Source organism: Poromitra crassiceps, assembly GCF_964638095.1.
Source record: "Poromitra crassiceps genome assembly, chromosome: 22".
NCBI classification, from domain to species: domain Eukaryota; kingdom Metazoa; phylum Chordata; class Actinopteri; order Beryciformes; family Melamphaidae; genus Poromitra; species Poromitra crassiceps.
Window position 1 is genome coordinate 1,014,798 of NC_139647.1, and position 10,140 is coordinate 1,024,937.

At 43.2% G+C, this 10,140-nt stretch overlaps 1 protein-coding gene across 1 annotated transcript; it reads right to left on the reverse strand.

Annotated features, from left to right (window-relative positions):
* Window positions 1-1,202: 1,202 nt before the first annotated feature.
* ppifa (peptidylprolyl isomerase Fa) lies at window positions 1,203-3,931 on the reverse strand. The gene is made up of 6 exons (XM_083658729.1): window positions 3,763-3,931; window positions 3,578-3,608; window positions 2,904-2,992; window positions 2,636-2,732; window positions 1,678-1,753; window positions 1,203-1,543 (listed from the first exon to the last, which is right to left on the reverse strand). The coding sequence occupies exons 1-6, from the start codon at window positions 3,904-3,906 to the stop codon at window positions 1,408-1,410; spliced, it is 573 nt and encodes a 190-aa protein (XP_083514855.1). The 5' UTR covers window positions 3,907-3,931; the 3' UTR covers window positions 1,203-1,407.
* Between the last annotated feature and the right edge of the window lie 6,209 nt (window positions 3,932-10,140).

Consider the following 10,140-nt stretch of genomic DNA (forward strand, 5'->3'; position numbering starts at 1 on the left):
CTATGAGTACACAACGTGTAGGTTTTCATGGCGCTGCGCTCCCTGGCTCTCTGAGTGCATCTGCAGACTTTGCCTTACGTAAGACCGAGCATATGGATTATGGGGATTTTTTAATGGATTAAACATGGCGATTGTGTAATACAGAACCAGGGGGGGGGGGGGGGGGGTTTGGGGGGGCTTGTAAAACCTTGCTTGCTCTGTCATCCAGGAGGTCCATTCTAGGCCTGAAAGACAACAGACTTGATTTCAACACTTTCAATAACTCTCACTGATATGCGGTGCTGTGTCAACGCCAGGCGGGCTGGCAGACAATTAGAGCAGAAGAGCCAGCTTGTACCGGTCGTTAAGATGCGATTGTTTTGCATGTGTATTAAAACGTTGGCCACAGCACCGCACCAGCCTTCGTCTGACTGGGCCAAGTTTCCACGCACAATATTGGACATGCATTCCAAATAGCTCAAACTTAACCAGAGAGGGTGGGGACGCAAATTATATCAAGTTTGTTACAACATCTTCTAGCTCAAACAGAGTGGGGAACTCAAAAGTCTCTATAGCAACAATGTAATCGGAGAATTCAAACAAACGGTGGGAAGGTCAAGCGCACATATGGTTTCATTTAGGAGCGGGAACTGCTTTTTCACGTCGCTTCATTATTTACTTTCATAAAGTATTAGCTCGATAAGCAGCACCACCCAGTCTCTGGCTTTCAGACATATCCTGCCCCCCCCGGCCCCCGCTTTCTCCTGGAGACTGAAATACAGAGCTCAGAGGTACTGAGGTAAGAGGGTAAGAGAGCAGCCCACATTCAAGCTAAAGACATTTTCAGGGCTTTTTTACGACACACGCAATCATCTGCAGGCCCCAGTATCTGATGTGGCTGTGGCGCCCCCACAACTCTACCATCATTCATCTTGTCCGTGTCATTTATATGATACTTCACATGTCGCATGATGTCACATCCTGTTCTGATGGGACAGGAAGCCATGCTGCAGGAGCCGCTGTCTAAAAAAAGCATCTGGATCCTTCCCAGGAAGCTTTAAAAGCAGCAGGGATGGCGGCTATACTGGGACCAAACCCACTCCAATCTGAAAACGGCTATTTATTTGGCAGTACATGGACGGCAGCAAATGTACAAAATGAACATTTTACGTGGTGAACGTGTTCATAGTGAAATACTGGTAGACGGGCCAAGTTAATATAGTTCGTATAACTTTATGAACAAATGCAACATATAAAAATGTAATGTATTATTTTGATCATGCAATTACAAATCACAAGATTTGAAATCTGATTGTAAAATAGAAGATTTTCACAATTCATCTTTGTTACAAGAATACAGGAAAATTGATCAACACTAAATAGCTTGCATATTGAATCATCCAACAGACAAGCGTGTGTGTGTGTGTGTTATTTGATCTCCCCACAGTCTGTGATGACAATGTTCTTGGTCACACCACCATCATGCAAACCAAAGGACTCCATGGTGGTGACCACCTCCATCCCTTCCTTCACCTGACCAAACACCACATGTTTACCGTCCAGCCTGCGAACAGAGACGGGAGGGGGGGGGGGTTAGGTGATTATGGTTGGATGTGGTGTCAAAGTGACGGAAATCATACAAACAAACAATCATTTAAAGACCATTAAAAGAATCACAGAATTAGAAATTATTTTTACCATTGGGTTTTCGCAGTGGAGATGAAGAACTGAGAGCCGTTGGTATTGGGCCCTGAATTTGCCATTGATAAGGTTCCTTTAGGAAACCGAAAGCAAACAAATAAAGTGTTAAATGTGATACTTTTGTTTGTATTGTACTATTTGCTATTTATTATACTATTTATATATTATATTATTATTATACTATTTATTGTACTATTTGCACTATGTTGTAAACGGAGTCCACAGCACAAGAATTTCACACGTGATACTTGTACCATGGAGTGACAATAAAAATCTTGAATCTTGAATCTTGAATACTAGCTAACTATGCACGGTATCAGCCAACGAGATGTTGACCTCCCTGTGCCACTGAACCAATGAGAAAACGACCCTACTGTGGTGGAACAATCTACCTCAGTGTTGAGCAATGCTTGGTTCTCTTTTCTGGATTTGACGCATGCTGTGATTATGCAACACATGAAAATGAAGTGTCCATCTACCAACATGTGGATTAAATTTACTCAAGTATTTTTTGTGTGTTTTTGTTATTTTGATAAGTGGATGTTGACTCTCTAAGAAAGTAGGTCATTCACTTTGGGGTTGCAAAATCCATATAGCCAGTGGTCTTTTAGTGTCGCATGAGATTAGTCACTGCCATCTAGTGGATAGTACGCATCTATGGAAAGATGGAGTGAAACACAGCTGATACTATCTATTCAAATTATACTGTTATGAAGGCCAGGCAAAGTAACAAATACAGTAAGTGCTAGGTTGGCATGATATACAGTAGACAAGATAATACAGATGCATTAAAATGCTTTGTCTTGCAAGAGCGAGACTCTCAAAACAACTTAATGACACTAGCATGCATAAATACAGAGCTGTATGAAGTGAGGAATGAATCATGGAGTGATTGCTGATGTTTTTTTCTGTCCTCCCAACATAGATATAGGAGACAGAAGATGTGAATTTGTACCTGGACAAGTGTGTTTTAGTTTGAAGTTCTCATCTTTAAACTTAGTTCCGTAAATAGACTTCCCTCCTGTGCCGTTGTGATTGGTGAAATCTCCTCCCTGTAACAGAAGTCTTATCAATAAATAGGCAACATGGCATGCGCACGCACGCGCGCGCGCACACACACACACACACACACACACACACACACACACACACACACACACACACACACACACACACACACACACACACACACACACACACACACACACAATGCAGCACCTTACCTGACACATGAACTCAGGAATGACTCTGTGAAACACAGAGCCCTTATATCCAAAGCCATGTTCTCCGGTACACAAAGCTCTGAAGTTTTCTGTTGAAACAATCCTCTGTTATTTCATCAGATACTGCAGGTGGCCTTCAATGACTGTATGAGAGTACTGCTTGGGAGGCCAAGGTGTTGTAGTGCCAGTGAAATGTTTTGTGGTGTAGGGGTCAATACCTTTCATGCCCTACTGAGAAACCTGACCTTTAAGTTTATTTGTTGTCTGAATATTTCTCAGAATATCATAATCATGCTTCTGACTCAGCCCAGTTTTAGTGCAATCAAGTACCACTCCACTGGGCTCATTGGTACAGGCTCTTATTGTAGTCTTTTTGATGTGCTGATGTTAATTGTTTAAATGTTTGATGTTGTTGTGTTGTCTTTTACTGTGTTTTTATTGGACCTTGTGTCTGCTAATAAAGATTGATTGATTGATTGATTGATTGATTGATTAGAATCAATACAAAGTCAAGGATTGTGGTGATGATGTAACAGAATATGGATTGAGATGCAGCAAATAGTCAACTAACACTTTGTTGCTTTCTGTTACCTATAGTTGGTTGAACATAAGCATGGTTTAAATCCAATTTTGATATCCAACAAGTATGCTTACAGTATATAAAATATGCATACCTGCAGTCCTTGGTACTACATCTGCATTCAACTGCAAGACAATGAATGTACATCAAATTCATGCATCAAATTCCTCTGACAAGTTATGCAATGTAATGCATCATTATGAGCAGGCACTGTCTGACCACCATTGAGAGCAAGGTTTTGTGAAGAAGCTAACGTTAGCCAGCTAGCAGCTAGAATACCTCAATGATGATTCTTCCAAGAGGCTCGTTGTCAGCCTCGACGTCCAGATACACGAGCGGGTTGTTGACGGGTCCGTTAGAGAACAGGCGTGCAGCAGCGATGGACAGTGAGCAGTATTTAAGACGGTTTTTCATTTGCAACATGGCTGCATAGCGTTAGCTTGTCAGGATCCACAGGCCAGCAGCAGGGAAGACATGCTTTTGTTTACATGTGACGTCATGACACAGACACAGGCCGCTTTCTCATTGGTGAATCGAACAGCGACACCTTGTGGTAAACCACTTTACACCACTGCGACCACTTCGGATCACTGAGATTTATGAGAGCAAAAATGTTGGTGATGATGAGAGAGTTTGATCTTGTGCTAGATCGAAAAGAAAAGAAAAGAAAAGAAAAACTGTTATATTTACATGGGAGTTATCTCCATATATAGGCTCCGGTTTACTTCCTGTATACATAGCTGAGCGCAGGCTGATATTCGGCTCATATTAAATGTTAACGTTAGGCCGTGTCTCCGACAGACACATGTCTTGTAGTAGTTAGTAGTAGTAGTTGTTGTTGTTGTTGTTGTTGTTGATAGTTGCCATAACAACCACCCCTGTCGGAAAGACGTGCACACGCTGGGTAGGAAGACTCAGGTAGGAGCCGTCTTTAAGACCTAGACGTGAAAATGGCACAGTGTAAAATGGGAAATGCGTGACGTTCGCCGTGCGCTAATGTGCTCAGTATGAGCGAGAAGCGCCCGGCTAGCGGGGTAAGATCAGACAGACATACAGCAGTTACGCTTGCTAGCCTGCATGAAAAACGCCAGTGTGTTTATGTTTTTAATATAGTCATATCTATGGTTTATAACGCTGCCACTAATCAGAGGCAGAGAGGGCCAGGGGTGGGTTATGCCTTCGCCATCATCCGAAAAAAATATCGCTTCCGGTAAGCTAGCTAGCTAGCTAGCTAATGTTAGCTGCTGGTTGCTAACTAGCGAATGTTAGCCGTTAGCTAACATTAACGCATTAACTAGACAAACACAGACATGCAGAGCTCCAAAAACAGAGCAATTCGTGATTTTGTTACTGTAGTTTCTGCAGAGTAACGTCCATGTACCTTTATGGATTGCAAAGGGATCTGACGGATAGTGCAGTAACAGTCAGCAGCTATGATAACAGAGCCACTGGGGGGAGGAAGTCGGGGGGAGGAAGTCCATATATGGTCCATCCGGTCATGGGGCACAGCGATTGGCTGGCTCAGATTCAAATCTGAGTCAGCCAATCGCGTTGTCCGGCGCTGTTTGTGACAGTGTATAAAAGGCCACCGCTGACTGGGGTGGGTGGGGGGAACCAGAGGGGGGGAGAGGGGGAGAGGAGGAGAGGAGGAGGATGGGAGAGGAGAGGAGAGGAGAAGAGGAGAGAGGCCAGCAGTCAGCAGCTATGATAGCAGAGCCACTGGGGGGAGGAAGTTGGGGGGAGGAAGTCCATATATGGTCCATCCGGTCATGGGGCACAGCGATTGGCTGGCTCAGATTCAAATCTGAGTCAGCCAATCGCGTTGTCCGGCGCTGTTTGTGACAGTGTATAAAAGACCAGAGGAGAGGGGGAGAGGAGGGCAGAACCAGAGGAGAGGGGGAGAGGAGAGGAGAGGAGGAGAGAGGGGGAGAAGAGGGGGGGGGGAGAGGAGAACCAGAGGAGAGGGAGAGAAGGGGAGAAGAGGAGGGGAGAGGGGGAGAGGAGAGGAGAAGAGGGGGGAGAAGAGGAGGGCAGAACCAGAGGAGAGGGGGAGAGGAGAGGAGAGGAGGAGAGAGGGGGAGAAGAGGGGGGGGGGGAGAGGAGAACCAGAGGAGAGGGAGAGAGGGGGAGAAGAGGAGGGGAGAGGGGGAGAGGAGAGGAGAAGAGGGGGGAGAAGAGGAGGGCAGAACCAGAGGAGAGGGGGAGAGGAGGGCAGAACCAGAGGAGAGGGGGAGAAGAGGGGGGGGGGGGAGAGGAGAACCAGAGGAGAGGGAGAGAGGGGGAGAAGAGGAGGGGAGAGGGGGAGAGGAGAAGAGGGGGGAGAAGAGGAGGGGGGAGAGGGGGAGAGATGAGGAGAGGAGAAGAGGGGGGAGAAGAGGAGGGCAGAACCAGAGGAGAGGGGGAGAGGAGAGGAGAGGAGGAGAGAGGGGGAGAAGAGGGGGGGGGGAGAGGAGAACCAGAGGAGAGGGAGAGAGGGGGAGAAGAGGAGGGGAGAGGAGGAGAAGAGGAGGGGGGAGAGATGAGGAGAGGGGAGAGGTGGGGAGGGGAGGGGAGAAGAGGAGAGGGGAGAGGAGAGGAGGGGAGAGGGGGAGAGGAGAGGAGAAGAGGGGGGGGGAGAGGGGGAGAGGAGAGAAGAGGGGGGAGAAGAGGAGGCGGGAGAGGGGGAGAGGAGAGGGGAGAGGTGGGGAGGGGAGGGGAGAAGAGGAGAGGGGAGAGGGGGAGAGGAGAGGAGGGGAGAGGAGAGGAGGAGGATGGGAGAGGAGAGGAGGAGGATGGGAGAGGAGAGGGCATAGTGGCTGGACCCCTCCAGGGGCACTGCCATCTCTCTGGGCGGCCCTGGTAGTGGAAGCGATCATCTTGCTCTATGACCAGAATGGGTGTTGTTCAAACTGTACATTTATTTCTTCAACATGCTGCAGCAGAAAGGTCCATAAATAGCCGACACTATTTTCATAGTTAAGCTGGCTCGCCTGGGAAGCAGGCGAGAGCAGCCGAGTGCAGTCAGCCAATTAGAGGCAGAGAGGGGCGGGTCATGCCTTCGCCTAGCCTTCACCATCATGGGAAAAAAAAGATTGCGTCCCGGAGCTAGCCTGAGAGGCTAATAAAAGCTACATGTTACAGAGTAAGCTGACTATCAGTACGTTATTGCACGCATAGGCCTATCTTTACATTTAAACGTTTACATAGCAAAAATAAAAAATAGAAATAGAAGTAGGCTATGTCAGTGTTTTCCCCTGAATAGCTGAGAAAGTGGACACTGTCAATAGTTAGCACTGTGAAGCTGATACAATTCAGGTGGCGGTAATGCAACATTTAAGGATGCCAACCGCCATAAAACACAGAAGAAGAAGCTGAGAAAAAGGAAGTGCTGTGGGGTTGCAGCTGGTGAAAACCGTCTATACCTTTGTAATACTTTTGTGAGATTGTTTTAATAATTATATCATAAAACAAAAATAATAAAAACTTGCATTGTGCCTGATGAGAGCTTAGCAGGTGTTGCAAAGACATAGAGCCATAGTTAGTTTAAAGTTATTTTGCATGTGATGTCAGTTAATTTGAATGTGATGTCAGGTGTTAGAAATGTTAGGCTATTGTGATCAATAAACAATGTTAGTAAAACGAATAAATATTTTTCTTCTGTCAATCATATTAGGTAGAAATCTACTTTTCAACAGGTGGACATTCATCAAGACCAAGGGTTAATTTCATTCCAAAGGAGTATGGGGGGATGCCCACAGTCTCAGACTTTGAAACCCCCTGTCCTATGGTATAGTTCCTGGGGTGACATTCCCCAGGTGGCGTAGTCGGGTCAGTTATATTCTGGTTTATTTACACTTCCACCCCGCCACATTAGCGGATGTCAAGTATTGAATGGCAAATTGTTAATGTTATCCACCCTGAGCAAATTCAACCTACTCTTGGTCTTGTAAATCAACATAAAACCTGCTAAGTACTTATGCGTTATATTCCACCTTAGCCTACATTTGGAGCAATAATGATCAGCTTGTCCATTCATGCCTTTTCCATTTCAGGAACAGACGCTGAAATCAATTGATTCCCGGTATACACACTTTGTTTTATCCTTGACTAATGCAATGCCTTCAATATAATGTGTGCAAAACACTGCAGCACAGCTTTGAACTAAATGTACTCTAGAGACAAGACCACATCTCCCCCATTTTTAGAGTCTCTTCACTAGTTGCCAGTTCGTTCTAGGATTGATTTTAAGATGACTTAATTAACTTTTTTATCTTTCTAAACTTCTGATTGCTTTATTCTCTGCCCATTCTGTTATTCATTCTATTTGCTATATCCTTGTGGCTGGAACCATTTATTGATTCTATTTTATTTCAATATTATAACGGCTTTACCTTATTGCTCTTGCTGCAGGCTATCGATCTGCTCAGTCTTGTTTTGTTTGTGAAGCAACTTTTGAAAACATAAAGGTTGTTACTGTATTACTATTTTTTATTCTTATGATTATTCATCTAGGAATGGTTTGGCACAAAATTGGCCATGGATCCATTTTTCATTATTGTTGAATATGTACTGTAATGGTGGAACCAAGTATGTCAAAAGACACAGGGCGCACTGAATGTGTTTCATCTGAATACATATTTATTAGATAAATATTAGGATGTCACGTCATCTAACTACATACAGATTTGCAAGACTAAAAATCACAATGTTTTTCTGACCAGTTTAGTATATGAAATGATTGTACATAGTGATGTACAAAACCAAAGAGACAACTGCCACCTGTTGTGCCAATCACTTCAGATTGTACCTTTATAGCATATTTTTGCCAAATTGCATAAAAATTATAAATTTGACAAAATTGTACAAACCGTAAATTTGGAAACAACCCTTAGGAACCGCCGAAGGCTCCGCGTCTCCAAGTCCCAATTATACCTCAAAAGGTTCTTATCATTTTGTAGCACCTTTATAAAGTACACAGGTAATAGACAAATACACAGAAGTTTAATATTACACAAAGGGGGAAAAAAATCTTTTTTTCTTCTTTGAGAGACCCCATGTGGAGGGGTACATAAAGTATCTTACAGGCATGGTTAGAGAAGTCTGCACAGACGCTATCAAACACGGACTCATTTTCCCAATTCAATGTCTGACAGGAGGATGCAAGCTTTACAAATTCTAAATACACTATGCACATTCCCCCCGGAGAAAATGAATACATTTCTGTTAACGTGTCTCTATTTGTCATTTACATTATGTACACATATCCCCTGCGCCAACACCCCCCCCCCCCCCAAACCTTCCCTTGCATGTCCAACAGGGGGCTCTCCCGGCTCTAACTTTACTTTACAATTCTTTTGATTCTTCCACCCAATTTCCAATGTCTACAACCAAACTGTACAATTTGTGATAGGGCAGGGCGCCTCAAAGATCACCCAAATTTCTTTGTGAAGGGTTACTGTAACACACTGTGTAGGGAAACAAAAATATCCCAATGCGGCAGTGCATTGTCTTTAACAAACATAATTTAGAAACAAACAAGAGGAACATCTAACGCTTTGACTGTGTTATAAAGTGATCCGATCAACTTTGAAGATCGCTGTGGCCATATTTAGTTCTTCAAATCGTACTAGAAATCTATCTCAAATGGGGAACATTTATTCTACAACAGATACTTCACTTACTGCATAAAATGATGGAAAACCAAATTATACCTATCGTAAAAACACTGGACAAAAAAATAACTTAAAAACAAATATAAAATGTGATGAAAATACACAATAATGCTCACATATATTTTTTTTGCGACATACCGGTTATCAAAAGCTCATATCAGGCCTCAAAAACACATTCTCACTTTAAATAAAGATGATGAGGTCACTTGTTCCAATAATATCAAACAAATAATTTTTTTGGAGAATGTTGGACCTCTAAGCTGCATTAACAATCTTTTAGACAGAAGAAACAAAAAAATCAGCTCACAAAAAGCTGACAGATGAGTATATAAAAAGAGGCAAATAACTCTCACTTTTCACTTGCTTGCGTCTTTCGTCGATGCATTGTCACAGGGAGTTTGGAAACAGTACATACAGGTAATTATACAAGGCCGATGAGAGTGCATTTGGATTAATTCATTACGATAATGGGATATTTATCAGAGATTGTGTTTGTGTGTAGACGTTGATAGACAAACAGTACCGTGTAGTTGCCAATAACAGTTAGGTACAGTACTGTACAGTCACAAAGTATTCACAAAGGGTATATACAAACAGCTCTAGAAACATGGTGGGATCATGCGCGATATTCTTCAAAAAAAAAGATGACTCATATAGCTCGACAGTAACAAAATGAGAAAAGAAAGTCCAATACAATCACACAGATGCTTATAAAATACAGCGATGTCAAATTTTTACATCTGTAGGATGTTATAATCCTGTTCTTATACCAACAAAATATCCAGGCCAACCCCTTACAAAAAGCATAGGACAACTTTGGTGACGTGTGTCTGATTAATTTCAAAGTGGGACAAAGATAAAAGACACAAAAAAGGACAAAGATAAAAAAAAAAAAAAAAAACGCACATGATTTTGCAATAAAATAATAAATATGAATCAGACAAGAAAGAAAGAAAGAATTTGATCAAGCATGTTGAGTCTAGACAAAGACAACAGGAGCCATTGG

Coding starts and splice junctions, on each gene's coding strand:
- ppifa (XM_083658729.1), bottom strand. CDS start 3,906: ATGTTGCAAATGAAAAACCGTCTTAAATACTGCTCACTGTCCATCGCT. Junction 2,993..3,577: donor TGTAGTACCAAGGACTGCAG/GTATGCATATTT, acceptor TTGTTTCAACAG/AAAACTTCAGAGCTTTGTGT. Junction 1,544..1,677: donor TCCACTGCGAAAACCCAATG/GTAAAAATAATT, acceptor CTCTGTTCGCAG/GCTGGACGGTAAACATGTGG.